The 19,400-nt window shown below is 35.4% G+C and overlaps 1 protein-coding gene and 1 long non-coding RNA gene across 20 annotated transcripts in view; both read right to left on the bottom strand.

Moving 5' to 3' along the window:
• Positions 1-7,721, bottom strand: part of LOC139362477 (uncharacterized) — a 45,881-nt gene extending 38,160 nt beyond the window's left edge. The window contains exon 1 of the long non-coding RNA XR_011621592.1: positions 1-7,721. This exon is cut by the window's left edge and continues 22,039 nt beyond it. This is a non-coding gene — a long non-coding RNA (uncharacterized lncRNA).
• LOC105475378 (membrane associated guanylate kinase, WW and PDZ domain containing 2) overlaps positions 1-19,400 on the bottom strand; it is a 1,478,421-nt gene that overhangs the window by 620,304 nt on the left and 838,717 nt on the right. For all 19 annotated transcript variants that reach the window (XM_011730573.3, XM_011730572.3, XM_071093993.1 and 16 more), the window contains one exon: positions 7,729-7,848. In XM_011730573.3, the coding sequence (XP_011728875.2) occupies positions 7,729-7,848 (120 nt within the window). The remainder of the gene's footprint in view (positions 1-7,728; positions 7,849-19,400) is intronic.

Genomic DNA, 19,400 nt, shown 5'->3' on the forward strand with positions numbered 1-19,400 from the left:
CACAATTATTACTGGTCCATTAAAAATAAAACATAAAAAATCACTAGGAGATATGCACAAGAGTTAGCAAATCATTGTAATTAAAATATGAGTGTGAGAAGAAAATGAATTAAACTGTCACATCACAGTTTCTGAACCTTAGGTTTTATCTAATATTATTATGGATTGTGAGAGAGTCAAAGAAGTGAATCCTATGCCCATGCATATTGACCTTACTTTAATTATATTTCTGTCAGCTACAATGGAACAAAAAACTTACAGAACAAACAGTAAACAGGTTAATATTGTAGTTAAGGTGTCAGAGCAAATCACTTCATTTTCTCTGGTATTAGTCTTTAAGTTAATACTTTTATATGATTTACGTGATAATATTAAAATCATTAATTGCTTATGTCAGTCCTAGTCTCTTTGGGGAGAAAAACGTGCTTAGAAACAGGCATTTATATTGCATATTTCGAAAAAGCTAGGCTCAAAAAATTCCTAAACTGAAAGCAAATTGTACTTCATTGTAGAAGACAATGACACTTCCATTCCTAGTGCCTTATGTTGGACGAACATAGCATGCAAAAATCGTACACTATCTGTCAATAATTCTGAAAACAAACTGAATCACTTACCAAAAATTTCTGGCATTTTAAAACCTTCAAGGGGTATAAAACTTCACTATGTTTTCCTCTACTGGTCAAATAAACATTTAGTGAGCTTTATTTGTAAATGGTCAGTGTTCCTAAAAAGTACACCCAAATGCGTGGCCTAGAATCTTCCACAACAGAAATATTGCCAGAAACAGGAGTCAAAAGTAAAACATGCTATAACCTGGATAGGTAAAATCAGCTGGACCCTTTTAACTGTAAGCGCCAAGAATCTACTGCTGTTATGAAGGTTATTACTTACACAGTAAAAATTTCCTCTTGTAATAGTGTGCAAAGAAAAGGGAAAACATGAAATCATTTTGATCTTCTAAAATGACAAAAATCTTAGCATCAATTTAAGCATTGATATGCCTTTCAAAAAATATTATTTATATTTCAGTGGTTAGAAATTTGAACTGATAGAATAGTTTTGCTCAAGATGATCTGTGGTGCCAATAATGATTTCTTTTATGAGTATCTCTTTATCACCCGATGCTATCTTGATTGCAGATTCAAAATTTCTGACTAAAATTTTCAACATCAACTTATGCTAAAATAAAAGCTGATTTTAGTAAAATGAAATATATTCGTGTAGCATTTGTTATGCATCTTATCTCATCATAGGAGTGTTTAGCTTAATTTAGAAAATTATTTGTACTTAATACTTAAATTTCTATAGGATTTTATGTGCTACATCATGAAGTATAGCACTCCTTTATGTAGTTATGAGAAAACTTTAAAAAAATTGCTCAAGAAACCTGGTGTGGTGTTTGCAGTAGGCTCAAGTCTATGTGTATACTAGGGTCCACGATTATAAGAAACCACAACATTAAGAGGAGGGAAATGTCGTATTTGTACCGTATTCTGTCAGATGCCTAAATAACTTGCTGGTCTTGATTTGATCCTCTTAAAAATTGGGACGATATTACAATTGGGCTTATGTCCATTTAAAGAAAACATTTAACTCTAGGATCAATGACCTTTTCAATAGATAGAAAAATAGCTTTATTTTAAAAACAAAACACTCTAATATGGTAGCAGATGTTACAACAGAAGTGGTGTTCTGGAATATAGTTGTGGATTATCTCAGTAGGTGAATTAAATGAAATCAGTCCAGGCATGGATCAGGGGAGGCAGGTTTAGTTAATGATGACATTCAGCACACAGGTTGAGGAAGACAACTGCTAAGTATTGAGTGAAACCACGAATATAAAATCACAGAAACCTGGAAGAAGTAGGTCAGGCAGGATTTGCTGATTTGGAGTCCTGGTTAATTCAGCACTTTGGACAGTTCCCAAAGAACTGTCTTCCTTACAGGTACTTGGAGTACTTTTTAGAGTGCCATACTTACTAATTTCATTCCACCTCTTGGCATCTCACCTTTACCTGTAGGTGACCTTGAATCCAAGGGAATTACCTGCATTCATCCAAAGAGCTCTGTGGTCTGTGTTTCACAGGAAGTCAACACCTTCAGTCCTAACATGAAGGTTCATCATTTTTATGTTACTTGAGATTTTGTCAGACTCATCAGTAGGGCTTATTAATCAATAATGGATTATTAATAATCAATTTATTAACAGTAAAATTTATCAACTAAATTTTAAACTTGATTCAATATGAAAGGTGAGGATGAAATCATCCAAGTCATGCAAAAGAGTCCCTTTACCAACACCTGATGGGTACCATCATGGCCAAGTCCTCCAGGCATTTCACATGCAAGGCTATTCAGCAGATGTTCTATATCAAATTCAAATGAGGCCTTCAGAATAGGGGGGTGGAAGCAGAAGAAAGGCTTTAAGAATCAACTAAAACCCTGCCTACAGCCATGTGGCATAGCTATAGATGGTAACTAAAGCACATTAAGCCCTTCCTTGCAGGATCCAGGAAGTAACAAAATTGCTCTTTTGGAACAAGGACTTTAAGTTAATTTCTTAAAAGGCTTAAAAGGCAGGACTACAAATCAGGGCAATCTATCTGATTTCTAACCAAAGGACAAATTATGCTTTAGCCACATCTATCCAGCAAGTTTAAAATGAGAATTAGCAATAAAAGAAAAATGCACACATATAAAAATATTTTTAAAATATGCTTTTTCCTCATAATTATTTTTCAGGTGAGTGCTTCCTGTTCTAAAACCCAGTGGTGAGGCTGAAGCACAGAAACACCATAAAATTGGTTTTCTCTATGATTAGCAGCTTAAACTAGACATTTTATAAAGGATTATCTTGATCTTTGTGAATAGAAAAAAAAAATTAAGTAGTTCCTAATATCCCTGACAATAATTACACCAATTTTGGAAGCATTTCAGATGAGCAAGAAGAAACAGGGGTTATGGCTCTACCTCCAGTTTCATTAGCAGTCTTGCTGCTCTGGTGTGTGGGTTAGATTCCGGGACCCTCTTTCAGTTTTACAGACCCCACGTAGTTAACAGAAGGTCTATAACCTTTAGGCTGAGAGTAACTCAATTCCTTATTTTCGTTGGTGTATTCACAGAATATCATAGATGAATTTTCTGGTCTGACCCAGAGCTGTAAACAATACTGCAAAGGCATGAGACTGCACTAGACGAGGAGGAGGAAAGGGAGCAATGACCTAAACGCTGCAGAAGGGAGAATGTGTAATTTAAATAAATGAGGCTTTTTATTAAGCCACTAATTGCTAGCTTTCTCAATATAAAAGTTCTCAGGTCTTTGTCTAGTTGAGCAGCACAGAATTCTGTATATCCTGAAAGTACCAACAGTGCAAAAAGACATTCTTTAGTTTTCCCTGACAAAATGAAAACAAAAAACCAAAACCCCCCAAAAACACATTAAGTGGTAGCCCTAGGTCTAGAGCTTATGACGAGTAGTGAAGAAATGCAGCAATTTTTATTAGGTGAATTTTGCTAATTCCTCAGCTATAGTTACAGGAAAATCTGAAGATCCTGAGGTTTGAGAATGTTCCCTAGGTGTTTACTCAGGTCATTATGTGACCTGAGAAAAGAAATTCTTATTAATCCATGTATACAATGTGTATTTTTAAGCAATGATATTAATACAATTGTCAAAGTCTTATACGTAAGTCAGCCTTACTCTCCATAACCAGCTCTATGCACACTAGGCCAATTAAGTTGGCACCAAACCCAGCAAACTAAACTGCCATACTAAAAAGGTGTCTGAAGAAGATTCAGAGTAACCTCTTCTGGCTCACAAAACTTGGTTATGTTCATACAGTTTCAGGACATTACTTTCAAAAGTGAATTGGAACCTAAAATTTAAGCTGTATTTTAAAATATTGATATTAAATGTCACGACATCTAGTGTATCATGAGAACAATGGAGATTTACCATTAACATTTGATGTAATTTTTCAGCTTATATAAAATCAGTTTACAAAGTCTTCATTTTTATAAACAAAAAGTCATATTGTTAATCATGCTACTCTTTTAATGATCTCATATGGTAAGCCATTGGTTCATTCTTACATAAATGATATTTAAATGAGGTTATAAAGTATAATACATTATTATTAAAAGGATGAAAACTAATGAATGATACTAAATAATGTCACAAAGCCCGTGGGAAATTATTTTGTAACATGTATTATTTAACATCTTTGATAAAATTATTTTCCATGATTTACAGTTATTTATCATATATGGTTTAAGGCAGCTTTATATTATTAACACAACTTCTTTATTTAAAATGTTTTCAATCCATCTCTACTATCTTTTATTTTTGACAATATGAAGAAGGTACAGCACTAATGCATAAAACTGTTTCCTTTTCCTGGGTATTTTTGCCTATTTCCTGTGAATGTGGCAAGCAGCAATTCAATGTCTCAGCCGCAATTTAGGCAAATGTCTCCACCTAGATTGTCTTATAAATGCTAATGGAAGACATTTTTAATATTTTTAATAACTTCAAAATACTGAGTTCTTGAATAACTACAGGTCACTAAACTAAGAACAGTCACGCATTGTGTAATGACATTTTGGTCACTGACAGACCACATATATCGTGGTGGTCCCATAAAATGGTAATGGAGCTGAAAAATTCTTATTTCCCAGTGACACTGCAGCCCTTGTAACATCATAGTGCAATGCATTACTCATGTGTGTTTGTGGATGTTAGCATAACCAAACCTACCGTTCTACCAGTTGTGTAAAAGTACAGCAACATCACCAGCATCTGTTGTTTTCTGACTTTTCAATAATAGCCATTCTGACATGTGAGATGGTCTCTCATTGTGGTTTTGATTTGCATTTCTTTAATGATCAGTGGTGCTGGGCTTTTTTTCATATGTTTGTTGGCCACATGTATGTCTTTTGAAGTGTTTGTTCATGTCATTTGCCCACTTTTTAATGTGTTTTTCTTGTAAATTTTTTTAAGTTCCTTGTAGACTCTGGATATTGGATCTTTGTCTGACAGATTGCAAAATTTTCTTCCATTCTGTAGGTTGTCTGTCCACTCTGATGATAGCTTGTTTGGCTGTGCAGAAGCTATTTAGTTTAATTAGATCCCATTTGTCAATTTTCACTTTTGTTGCAATTGCTTTTGGTGTTTTCATCATAAAACTTTTACTCATGCCTATATCCTGAATGGTTAATGAAAGACTGGGTAAATAAAATGTGGTACATATATACCATGGAATACTATGCAGCCATAAAAAGAAATGAGATCATGTCCTTTGCAGGGACATGGATGGAGTTGGAAGCCATGGTCCTCAGAAAACTAACGCAGGAACAGAAAACCCAACACTGCATGTTCTCACTTAGAAGTGGGAGTTGGTTGATGAGAACACATGGACACATGAGGAGAACAACACACACTGGGGGCCTTTTGGGTGGGTGCTGAGAAGAAGGAGAGCATCAGAAAGAATAGCTAATGGATGCTGGACTTAATACGTAGGTGATGGGATGATCTGTGCAGCAAACCACTGTGGCACGTATTTACCTATGTAACTTAAAATTTGAAGAAAAAAAGGTATAGCACATGCCGTTTTGTATAGCATATAATACTTGATAATGATAATAAATGACTATGTTGCTGGCTTAGATAATTACCATGTTTTACTTTTTACTGTTATTTTAGGAGTGTATGCCTTCTACTTATTAAAAAACGTTAACTGTTAAGCAGCCTTGAGCAGGTCCTTAGGAGGTATTCCAGAAGAAGGCTTTGTTATCATAGGAGATGACAGCTCCATGCCTGTTATTGCCCCTGAAGACCTTCCAGTGGGACAAGATGTGAAGGTGGAAGACAGTGATATTGATGATCCTGGCCCTGTGTAGGCCTAGGCTAAGGTGTGTGGTTGTGTCTTAGTTTTTAACAAAAAAGTTTAAAAAGGTAAAACAATTTTAAATAGAAAAAAAAGCTTATAGAATAAGGATACAAGTAAAGAAAAAATATTTTTGTACAGCTCTACAATGTGTTTGTGTTTTAAACCCAGTGTTATTACAAAAGAGTCAAAAGGTAAAAAAAAAAAAATGGAAAAGTTTATAAAGTAAAAAGTTACAGTAAGCTAAGATTAATTTATTATTGAAGAAAAAACTGTTTTAAGTACATGTAATGCAGCCTAAGTGTACAATGCTTATATAGTCCACGGTCGTGTATAGTAATTTCCTAGGCCTTCACATTCACTCATCACTCACTCACTCATGTACTCACCCAGAGCAACTTACAGTCCTGCAAGCTCCATTCATGGTAGGTACCTTATATAGCTATACTGTCTTAATCTTTTATACCATATTTTCAACCTAACCTTTGCTATGATTAGGTATGTTTAGATAAACAAATCCTTACCATTGGGTTACAGTTACCTATGTATTCAGTATGGTAACATGCTGTATGGGTTTGTAGCCTGGAAATAACAGATTACAGTACATAGCCTAGAATGTGCCAGGCTGTAGCATCTAGGTTTGTGTAGGTACTCTCTATGATATTCCCTCAATGATGAAATAACCTAACCATGCATTTCTCAGAACTATCCCTTTTATTAAGAGACACATGACTATAAACTGAGGAGAAAGCAGAGGGCCAAACTGTTAACATGGCAAACCCATGTTATTTGATGATGTTTGCTGAACTTTGCATGTATGACAGGCTAAGCAGCAAAGTATATATCATGAATTCTGTTTTTAATATCACTATCAATTGCAGTTCAATAAAACTAATATTTGAACTTAATAATCTATACATATACTTTATAACTGTGAAGTAGGAATGAAAAATTATTTTCTACCTTTTTAGTTATGTTATAATTTCATTATATATATATATACATATACATACTTTCATTAGATATAAACTAGATGCATATAAATGTTACCCAAATTGATAAATGCAATCATTTCAACATATTTTTACTTATTTGCATTTTTAATGCCATAATTCCACTTTTACAGATGAGACTACTAAGGTTTAGTGACATTAACTGTTACTTAATTTTTGTAGCAGATAAATAACGAAGCCTCTTTTGAAACAGAGATTTTGGCTTATGTTTCAGTGCCTCTTCCACTGAGGCATAGTTCCTGCATTCAAGGTTTTGGTTTCATTTGTTGTTCACATTTGATTTGGGTACACAAGGAGACTTCTATTGTGGTAGAGATTTGGAGTTCATTCACAGATCATATTTTTTCTACCCCATCATTTTGCATAGGAGGAAAGTGAAGGCCAGTGAGGTAGAGTAATCTGAGAAAGCCACACAGAGATAATGACAGAACTAGAATTCTAGCCCTGCCTTCTTTTAGATGACATCTTGAGATAAAGACATTTTATCTGAAAGATCACAGCTTAATCTCAGGAGACAATCACAAGAATACTTCAGTGTGTGTGTGTGTGTGTGTGTGTGTGTGTGTGTGTGTATGTGTGTGTGTGTATAAAATGGGTATATATATATATATAAAATATATTTTAAAATATATATTATTTTCTCTAGGCATATTAAAAGTACACTTGAGATGTATTTTAACATTTTTAGGATACATTTCTAAACTCATCTTATTAAAGCTCTCAAACCCAAACAGCCCATGGGTAAACTGGTGTCCCAATGCATTTCCATCAAATGAGAAAAATGTGAGGCCAACAAAAAAGAGATTTCTCAGGAACGTTGTGCTTACCTTCATAAGTCCCACTTTCTAGGAGAGCACCACTTTTCTCCAATTCCATAAAATCTTCAACAGTGATGAAAATATAATCCACTCCAGGGACCTCACCCTCCTTATGTGGCCTTGTGGTGCCTGAATAAAGAAAAGTAAAAACAGAAGAAAGATGCTAAGGGATTTGTTGTTGAACTTTAGAAATACCACCATACTTCTGAATATTCAGTGCCACTTGTTTGTACATCCTGCAAGTTGGCAGTTCGCATTTGTCCTCCTGTTTGTTTGGCAACAGAAAACAGCAGGGGGTAAAGATGAAAGTAAATGTACAAAGCACTTTTCTTCATCAAGCTTATAAAGAGTTCATTGCCATGTGATACGGCTGCATATATTTTTCAGTGAAAAATTCAGAACATTGTGCCCTTTTTGAAGAGGTGGTTTGAATATTGAGCCAGCAGTCTGCTACTTCAGGAATTTATATATTTCACTCCATGAATGAACCTCTATTGTCCTGCAGACTGCTGCGCTATGACATAAAATACAATGGCAAGTAGCGATCTTAGGAAAATGTCAATTTATCTTTTTATTTTCATAATCTGCTTTCTCTTGGGAGGACTGTTTGTTGGTTTTCATTTGTTAAATTTACATCCAGAACCATTTTTATGTGATTTAAAGGATCACAAACCTTCACTACTACTTAAAATTAAATAATAATTCGAATTGTGTTATAATTAAATTGTACTAGTAATTGTGATGCTGGGAATATAGTATCTAATTTGACAGGAGGAAACTTTCTCTGACTCCATCACATAGGCTCTCCCTTATGTGGCCTTCCTTCTTTCATTACTGCCACTAATTCTGACTGAAGTGACTCCCTACCAAGGGTTACTGCATGGGACCACTGTTCCTGACTCCTCCATCACCCATAGAGGGAATGGAGCTATGAGGGCCAAAGTGGCAGGAGTATTAGCTGCTCAGACTGTAGCTCAGTCCAGCTCTCCTGAAGAACACAGCCTTCCAGGCATGCTGTCCAGTTTGTGAGGCAAGAGCAGAAACAGAAACATATTCAAGGCTGCAGGTTTGTTTCCAGGTAATACTTCCTTCCCTGAATATGTCCTAAGCTTCTTCCTTTTTCTACGCCACCTACAGAAGACATTTTCATGGTCAGATTGGAATTTACATAATTCATACATGCAAAGAAGTATGCAGAAATATAGAGGCCAAATATATAAGGTAGTACATTGGCAGGCTTCATATATATAGACTCCCCCATATTGTCTATATGCTAAAAAAGTATTTTAAATCCTTAAATTTTATTTTTGTTCTCTGCATTTGAAATCTTTATCAACTAGGTCATGAAAATAGCCAGTCAGTTCTCCTTTTGGTCTATTAGAATCAAATCTGGACTGCAACTGAGAAGCAGAAGCTAATGTCAGAATGTACAATATGCCAGGAAAATTTGATTTTGGATAAAAATGAATAACTCCTATTGAAAACATTTTTTAAGATTTGAAGTTATTATTTTCTAAAATCAAGTTTTATAACTTGTCTTTGGGGGTTGCCAAACAATTTTTTTCCATAATCATATTTAATGACTTTCCCTGAATTGGTTATTTTGTTTAACTGAGTCACATTTTGCAGTTATTTCCTACTGCTTTTATGTTATAAATACAAACCACCTTCATCTAGTATGCATAATATTGTCAAATTAATGTTTCTATGAGAACCTTAACTTTTGATATTCTAACTTTTATGTGCTTAACCCTTGTGAATTAAAAGTGCATTAATATGGTTTTTGGCAATCAATTTGTTTTTCTGTTTATTTAGAACACACTCCAATCATTAAGAAAAAAATCACATAACAAAGACTCAATTTTCCTTACTAATTTATCTGCATATTTCAGAAGCTACACACTTTAATTAACTGCTTGCAGTATGGTAATGCATTTCTAGCACCATGTGAGCACCAGGATCACATGATTGAGGGCAATTTCCAGGGTTGCTGACTTGTTTGGAGTAACACGGCTGTACCGAATTTTAGTAAACATTTGTAGTTGTGCTCTTCTTGGGAGGCCCATCAGTACTTTCAGTTCACTAAATGGCTTTCCATCTCCATCTTGCACTTCAGACTTCTATGATCGAGTTCTTCCTTCTGTGATAGGCAACATCAGTGAGTATAAACTATTGCTATTGATCCAACTGATGCTGGTTACCTACTTGGACTGAAAGTTCACCTACCTCATTGTGGCTTGAAGTTCTGCTCTAAAATCTCAAATGCTGCCACCTCCATCTTTGACATCAGTCTCTGATCCTTTTTTCCTATTCTAATCTTCTTTCTAATTATGATCTCCAGTCCCTGATCTCTCGTAATTTCCCTCATGTTCCCCAAATCTGCTTTACTTGCCTCCCTAACTACTAAAGGGCTAGGAAAAAACCAGAATCTCTTCTTTCCTTTAGTTCACCTTCACGATTTCACCACTCCTAATTAACCCCCATGTTCACTGTTGGTTATTTCATTATTGACAGCAGTTGCTATAAAAAAACATAAACTTTCTTTGACAAAGTACTCCACAAATTCAGATTACTTAATGTCAGTTTGATCCTCCTGAAGCTTGATAATTCTTTTGTGTGTGTCTTCTTGTCTCTCTCTCTCTTATATTCCCAACATTTTCTAATATTCGGCTGCTTTGACTTTTTGCAGAAGACATGAGCTCATTCTTTCTTGGTAAAGTAAGAGACAATCTGAAACCAAATTTCCTAAAGTTCCCTAATTTTCATTTTTCTTATCTGTATTACTTTAATATTTTTCCTTCAAAATTAAGTCTTTACTGGAATTATCATCCATCTTGCTAAGACAAATTTCTTTTCCTTTGCTTTCTTTTAGAATTAACATATTTTAAATTAAATAAATAAAATATTTTATTTGACAAAGTTACATATACAGATATTTTAAGTTTTCAAACAATTCTGTAAGACTTGTTATTTTTAAAAAGCAGACCCTCAGTCCCCAGTACCCCTTTCTTTTTATCCAGAGTCAAACACACTGATTTTAGCTGATTAATTTAACCTCCAAATCTCTAAATACTTTAATATGCCTCTTGATTTTTTACTTTAGTAATTATTTCTTGATTTTAAAGAAAATGAGAATCTAACTCTTTTTTTGTCTACAATTCTAACCCCACTGCACATACCACTTCCTGCTTTCCTTCCATTCTTCTAATGGAACAATCTTGTGTTTACTAGTGTTAAGTGTTTCCATTAGTAATTCTATTCCCAGCTGAAACTTGTGGTGTACTGACTTTTTGTGTGCAATTTAAAAAAATTTTTTTTTTCAGATGGAGTCTTGCTCTGTTGCCCAGGCTGAGAATGCAGTGGCAAGATCATGGCTCACTGCAACCTCTGCCTCCAGGGTTCAAGTGATTCTCCCGCCTCAGCCGCTGTAGTAGCTGTGACTATAGGCGTGTGCCAGCACACCTGGCTAATTTTTGTAGTTTTAGTAGAGATTGGGTTTCACCATGTTGGCCAGGCTGGTCTCAATCTCCTGACCTTTTGATTCCCCTGCCTTCGCCTCCCAAAGTTCTGTGATTACAGGCACGAGTCACTGCGCCTGGCCGTGTGTAACTTATTGATTACTCTAGATGTAATATGTTTTCATTTCCATTTTCCATTCATTATTCATTAAATAAACTCTCTCCTTGAGAGATAAATCTCCTCTCAAAGTTCACAAATACTTTTTATACTTTTTCAAGTTTATCCTATTGAAGAAATATTTCCAGGAGGCTTCTGACTAGCTCCAATCTGGACTGTCAGCTGCCATCCAGGTATCATCCTTTACCATCATCCTGGGGAGTCACTTTGCCTCTGTCTTGTGCAGTTTCTCCTCTTCCCTAGACCCCATGTCTATTTTTGTGGTCTACACCCTCATGGTGGCAGAGCACATCTGTCGGAAGCTTCCTATCAAAGGTTGCATGGAAGCTACATTGTCTGAGATTTTGCAAGTCTGAAAATGTCTTTATTCCACCCTCACTAGTGGCAAATCTGACAGCATTTCAGGAAAATGTAATCATGAAAATGTATTTCTTCATCTCGTTCCCCTGTTTATGCCACCACCATTCTTCTAGTCATGCTAGTTTGAAACTTTCACCTCAGAGTCACCTACCTTTGAGTCCTCCCTCACTCCTTTATCCCATCTCCAAATATTTGGCAAGCTCTATGTCCCATAGCTCCACAACATCATCCTTCCCGTTTGTACTGTCTCTGACCCCAGCACCGCCCTCCTGGACCAGGTGGTAACTGTGTCACTGGTGTGCCTGCCTCCCTCTTTTAGTTCATCACTGAACTTCCTGATGAGCCCTGGTGAAGCACAAGGCTGATCACATTTCCTCTCTAAAGGCTTGTCTATCCAATCTAAAGTCAAAAGAGTGGGTTGCAAAGGGAGAGAGAGAGAAAAATACTGAGAGTCAAGAAGAATCAAAGAACGCCATGATTCTATTATTTACAATAAAACACAATTCTCATGGTATGCCAGCTTGTGGAGTTTCTTTATATGGGCTTGCCTTGATGGAACGTGTGAGAGGACATAATGTAAGAATTTTCTGCTTATGTAATACCCTCCTTTCTGGCTTGTCATGTGTCATTCTTCTTTCTCTTTAAACTAAAATTTCCACCATTAGAATTACTCTTTGGTTCAGATGAAAAAGAAACTACCTTTAAGATGATGATATTTTGAAAGTAAGCTGCCTGTGCTTTTTGGGACTCAGCCACTTGTTATCAGTATTACCTTGAGCAAGGTTCTCCACCTCTGTAAACTCTAGTTTTCTTATCTGTAAAATGGGAACAATAGTAGTAGCATCTTCATAGGGCTATTGTGAGGAACAAATGGGATAATTCATATAACATACTTAAGACAATGTCTAGCACATTTTAAATACCCGACAAGGATTATATGTTAAGTACTATTGCCTGAAAGAACAGAAATGACATCATAGATTTTTTTTACTTGCCATAAATATTAACTGAGTACTTACTATGTGCCAAGCACTATTCTAGATGCTTGAGCTATATCTCTGAATAACACAGACTAAGATTCCTGCTTTCATGGAACTAATATTTTAATAGGGAGAGGCAGATAATAAATACAAAATAAAAAGTTATATAGTATGCTATAAAGGGTTAAATCTTATTAATTGACCATAAATCATATTGTTAGAACCTACGCACAGCTTAGTGGGTCAAATACTGAGATTTCTGTCAGCTTAGACAGTACGGAGAAAAGGGTGGAGGAGAAGAGACTGTAAGAAAAGGACCTGAAGGGGAGCAGAGACCCACAATATTGGTAGGCTGTACACTACCCAGGTGAGTGATAGCTAGGCGGGAGACTGCTGGAAGTCAGCAGGGGATCCAGAAAGAGCCTGATTATATTTTAGAAAGAATTACTACATCCTTAAAGAGAAATTTCACTTATTTCACTTATTGCTTGGATTAGCTTAGGTCATTTGGCTTAACATCTTGGTGCCCGACACAGGTATTTTTGAGCTATCAAAATCATTTTCAAAGGATTGATAAACATGACAGTGCATGGTGGGTTCTAATGACTGGTGTATGTGCACACACAGACACTTACATGTCAACCCTCATCTTTAAAAGAAGAAAATGACGAGGTTGTGGGAAAAGGGAACACTTATACACTGTTATTAGAGTGTAAATTAGTTCAGCCATTGTGGAAAACAGTATGGCAATTCCTCAAAGAACTAAAAACAGAACTACCATTCAACCCAGCAATCCCACTACTGGGTATATACCCAGAGGAACATAAATCATTATACTGTAAAGACTCGTGCACAAGAATGTTCACTGCAGCACTATTCACAATAACAAAGACATGGAATCAGCCTATGTGTTCTTCAGTGACAGATTGGATAAAGAAACATGGTAGATATACACCATGGAATACGATGCAATCGTAAAATGAACAAGAGCATGTATTTTATGGGAACATGGATGGAGCCGGAGACTATTATCCTTAGCAAACTAACATATGAACAGAAAACCAAATACTCAAATACTGCATGTTCTCACTTATAAGTGGGAGCTAAGTGGTGAGAACGTAGGAACACAAAGTAGGAAACAACAGATACTGAGGTCTACTTGAGGGCAGAAGGTGGGAGGAGGGAGAGGAGCAAAAAAGACAACTATTGGGTACTGGGCTTAATACCTGGGTGAGGAAATAATTTGCACAGCAAACCCTCATGACATGAGTTTATCTATGTCACAAACCTTCACATATATCCTCAGAACCTAAAAGTTTTTTTTTTTTTTAAAGTGAAAGAATGATGTGGTGTGATAAAATGGTGTGATAAAAAGATTCTTAGATTAAAAACTGAGGACATCTACATTCCATTTTTGTTTTAATGTTTTACATATGTGATCCTCGATAAAAACATTATTTACTTCTTCATCAATTTTCTTATGCACTGAGATATAAAAAGGCGTGATAAAAAGTAAAAGCATAAACACCATGCCAACAACATCTGCATTCCTTTTAAGTAATATTAATAGTGCTACTAGGAATACTACAGTTTCACAAATATCATTGGTGGTATCTTACTTTCGGAATATATTACAATCAAAGCTTTAAATCACTTACCTTCATTCAGGCTAACACTTATAATAAAGAAAAAAATATTATGCCTAAAGATACAAATTGACTTTTTTACTGTTTGGGTATGAAAAAAACATAAGTCAAGATATAAATCCATTTTGTCTGATTACACACTAAGATGTAGTACACAATGGCTTGGCCACTAGTTACAAAGGTCCTTTTATCTTTTGTAGACAGACATGTAAAACAGGCAATGCCTATGGCCTAGGCTGCTAGAAGGTTTTTGCCATTTGCTGAGTCATTTGAAAAGTGTGAAAGTGCTCATAAAACCTGATTAGTAGGTCATTTAATTTTACCTGCAGGCATAGCACATACAACAAAAGCCAGAAAGCATGATTTTAGATCTGTGTCTGGGAAGAAAGGATATTAGTTGGTGTTATGTCAATGGGCAAGACAGTGGCTGAAGAAGGAGAAAGCAATTGGAAATCTATGAACACCTCTTTGGAAAGTAATATGATTCTAAAAATAAGGAAAATATATGTGACATGAAATGAAGTGTTGTACAATGGTAATTTGCAGCTAAAGGTAATTAATATCTAGACTGAGGAAACAATTAAGTTAAATTTCTTGAAGTGGTTACCTTATTTTTATGCTGAAATAATTACAGTTGCTTTTGCAACTCAAAAGATGAACAGTTGACAGCAAAGCAAGACTCAACAGCAATAACAAGTAATTATCTAGCACTAGAAATAGGGTAGAAGATGTGAAGAATAAAAGAGGGAATATAGATGATTCATCATATAGCTGAAGCTCACCTTCTTTTATTGCTCTTCTGTTTTGGTTGGGGCTTTCCTAAGTGGTGTATAGGAAAGTCCAAAATAAGTTTTATTATCCAAGTTGGGATTTATATATTTTATTCTTATTATTTATACCAGACCACTCCTCCAAAGGAAAAAGAGCTGAGAGAGAAAATGCTAAGTTGAGGCTTTGTTTCATATTTTATTAATTTCTTAAACAAAACAGCTTATTTATTAATTGCTAAATTAAGTACTGTATGAACAACACCTCCTTCATGAGTTAATGGAAGCATACAGTACTTCTGCTCAAAAGACATGTCTAAACAAAATACATTATCTCCCAAATGGTTAGCTTATTGATACACAGTGAAATCACATGGAGGCGACTTGTCATTTTGTTACCATGGCAACTGGGAGTGCCAATGAAATTTTTTTAATTAATCTACTGTTTAAATGAAGGAACATTGCTCTTTTTGTTTTAGGAAGAAAAGGGCATGGCATTTGTGGTAAATATAATTCTAAAGCACATTTCCCCTTAGCTTTCTGCTATTTCCTAGTTTTAGTAAAATTCTTTTCTTCAAAAGAGTCACCAGCTTGACAGACAGTATTATTACTTAGATGATGGCTCAGTGCAGTCATCTATCGTGATCTATTCTGATATATTACAAATTCCATAGTGCTTGCTGCATGGCAGGTACCCAATACATAGTTGCTAAAGAAACAGACTTGGAATTAATTATTAAGTCAATGTATTCTAAGCAGATGGGTCATTGTGTGAGAATGTGAGAAACTGAATTCTGTTCTTATTCATATATTCTCCCTTTCTTCCTGGTGTTTCTCAACTGCAAGCTGGAAAAAATAGATCTTGACAGCTGAGGTGACTTCCTCTGTATTCAGCCTTTGATTAACTCTTAGATTCTTGAAGATACTTAAGTTGGTCAGTTACTCATCAGCAAGTAAGAACACAATCACCATATTTGTGTGTGCTGCCAATAAAAACACACATCCGATAGATTCCTTTGGCCAATGCCTGTAATCAATTTTTACACAACCAGTCTAGGCTTTGGATTTTATTACGTTCATTTTCAATCATATAAAATCCCAAAGTATGGTTTTATGCAAACATAGAGCTAAAGTAAGCGAAGCAAATAATAGTTTGGGTCATTGAATTGTATGTGATAGACAGGTTATAAAGTAATGTGTGCCTTATAGATTTCCTGTTAACTGATGGGGTGGATTGGATTAAGATAAAAAAATTAAAACCTACCATTGGATGAAATAAATCACTTAAGTATAAAAATTATTAATAGCCTCAATAAAACATTATGTACATTTTATAAAATATTGAAGATCTGACAAATCCATTTGTAAAATATCAGTAGTTACTTTGACTTATTTTCTTAACAGTGTGTTGCTCTAAACCTCAGTAATTGTTTCAAAACTCTCTCTTCTCCTAAGATAGCATGTTGTCAATTTTTGTTTAAAGCAGCACCGGCATACACTAACAATGTTTAGGTACTGTCCAAAAACAGGCTTTTAAGAAACCTCTCCTTGAATATCTTGGATATAAAGGTTCAAAATAGTGCCCCATATGGCATCAATTACTGTTTTAAATTTTAACAGTTTGGATTGAGGCAGCATCAGACCCAAACTTGGTGTTTCTTAAAACACAGGCTGCATCACAACCACGTGGAGGACTTGTTAAAGCACAGATTGCTAGTTCTCACTCCCCAGAGTCTCTGAGTCACACTGCTTGGGTGGGGCCTGATTATTTGCATTTCTAACAAGTTTTCAGGTGATGCCTCCGACACTGCAGGTCCAGAAACCATAATTGGAGAACCACTGCTCTAATTTCACTCATATCTCAGGGAACCCAAAATAAAAACACTGTTAAATTTCCTCATCAAATATAACTACAACAACCCATAAAGCATGCGGGTCATGACTTTGGCATTGGCCCTGGAGCCATGTACTAGATTCAGAGAAAACAAGCCATTCTTCATTTTCTAGTGCATAGATGCACAGAGTCATGAGGAATATTTTTCATAGTGAAGTGTTCTTTTTTTTATTATTATTATACTTTAAGTTCTAGGGTACATGTGCATAACGTGCAGGTTTGTTACATATGTATACTTGTGCCATGTTGCTGTGCTGCACCCTTCAACTCGTCAGCACCCAACAACTCGTCATTTACGTCAGGTATAACTCCCAATGCAATCCCTCCCCCCTTCCCCCTCCCCATGATAGGCCCCGGTGTGTGATGTCCCCCTTCCTGAGTCCAAGAGAAGTTAAATGAATTTGAGAAATAATCGTTACTTATGTGTGCTTATAAATACCTTTATTATTTGAAGTAATATAAATTATTTTGGTTCTATCTGTGCAACAGGATGGCCGATATTGGGAAAAACATAGAAGCTTGAATCTAGCTCACCAGCAGTGATATATGATAATATGTTAAGAAAAAACAAGCATCTAATGCCGAAGATTTCTCACATGAAGAAAAACTATAGTGGATGTCAAAAATAGAAGACAAATGAAAAATCTGTAGATCTACAAAAAGTAAGAAATAATAGCATTGCATTATTTTCATATACCAAGCTATCTGATTTGCTAAATGTTAAAATTACAGCTTGTTTACAACTATACTTATCAAATGAAATCAGGTGATAGGTAACATGTACTTTGGAATTAGTACTCATAAAGCTCTCTGTTAGAACAAATTATTTAGGCCACCATATCGTTTTATTAATTCCATGGTTTTCTTTGCACAATTAAGTTCCTGGTGTAAACACTAGAGTAAATGTGGGGTAGATGTGAGAAATATCATTTAAAACTTGAACTCAGTCAGGTATGGTGCCTCACATCTGTAATCCCAGCACTTTGGGAGGCTAAGGAGTTTGAGACCAGCCTGGGCTACATATGGAGATCTCATCTCTACAAAAAATTTAAAAATAAGTTCAGTGTAGTGGCACACATCTTTAGTCCCAGCTACTTGGGAGGTTGAGGTAGGAGGATTGATTACTTGAGCTCAGGAGGTCAAGGCTGCAGTGACTCAAGATCATGCCACTGCACTCAGCCTGGGTGACAGAGCAAGATCCTGTTTCAAGAAAAAAATAAAAAGAAAAGAAAAGAAAAATAAAGCTGAGCTCATCACCTGAACTAAAAAACTTGTCATACTGAGCAAGAAAGAAAGGCAATGTTTGGGGTGATCACTTTTGATGTTGATGTATATGCAATGTATTTTCAATTTTCAGGCTTCTACACTAAATGACCAGATATAATAACCAACAGTACCAAGATTCCTTGACCACTGACATACCAGCACTCTACACTGAAGACAAACTAGGTCAAAGTGAACAATTTCATTTATTCATTCATTTGAATCGTCACTACATTGGTGACAAAAGATTTGTACCCTAAATCTTATCCATTCCTTCACACCAAAATCCATCTCCTCTACCCCGCAGATTGCCAAAGAAACTTTGGTTGCATAAATTGCTTTCTTCATATTTCCATCTTTACCTCACTTGCATTCACAGTGCAGAATAATTCACTACTTGGATTCAGAGACATAAATAGATAAAATGACTCACCCCAATAAAATCAGATTCCTTGATAGCTATAGTCTAGCCTTTTGATCCATTCTTACAATAGATAGATATAACATACCTAACTTACTCCAGGAGAGATGAACACTGCATTCTCACCAATAAAGTAGGGCAGCCAACCATAATTCCAAGATTCTTGACTTGACTATTAATTTCCTGAATTTTTTAAGAGACTGGAAGAAGACAAATGACCCTTTTGTTACCAATTAATTTATTTTTGAACTTTTGATTTTAATTCTTCAATATTTAATTTAGACATGTTCTATATTTGGCATTCTATAGAATTAATAAAAGGAGGTTTTTGATTCCCTAATTTATTATTTAGCAGATGTTTCAAGATTACATATTGAACTAAAGGAAAAGAAAGATCAGTGGCTTTTTATAGAAACAATATGTATTTAGTTTGAAGCTTTTATACTCTCCTCATGTAAAATTAATCTGGGCCAGAACTAGACGGCGTAGATACCACCAGTCCTCTGAGCAGTGCAGAGACACTACTCAGTGACCTTCATTGCATGGAAGGTTTAGTGGATCATAACTTTATCATTTTATCACTATTAGAATCTTGCAATGACATTAACTTTTAGTATCACCATATGTCCCCATGGCATCTATATTCTGAAATGCTCAAGGTATATAGTAGAACACAGAGTCTACAGAGTATCAGAAAATCCAGACGAAAGAAAG

Source organism: Macaca nemestrina, chromosome 4 (assembly GCF_043159975.1).
Source record: "Macaca nemestrina isolate mMacNem1 chromosome 4, mMacNem.hap1, whole genome shotgun sequence".
NCBI classification, from domain to species: Eukaryota; Metazoa; Chordata; class Mammalia; order Primates; family Cercopithecidae; genus Macaca; species Macaca nemestrina.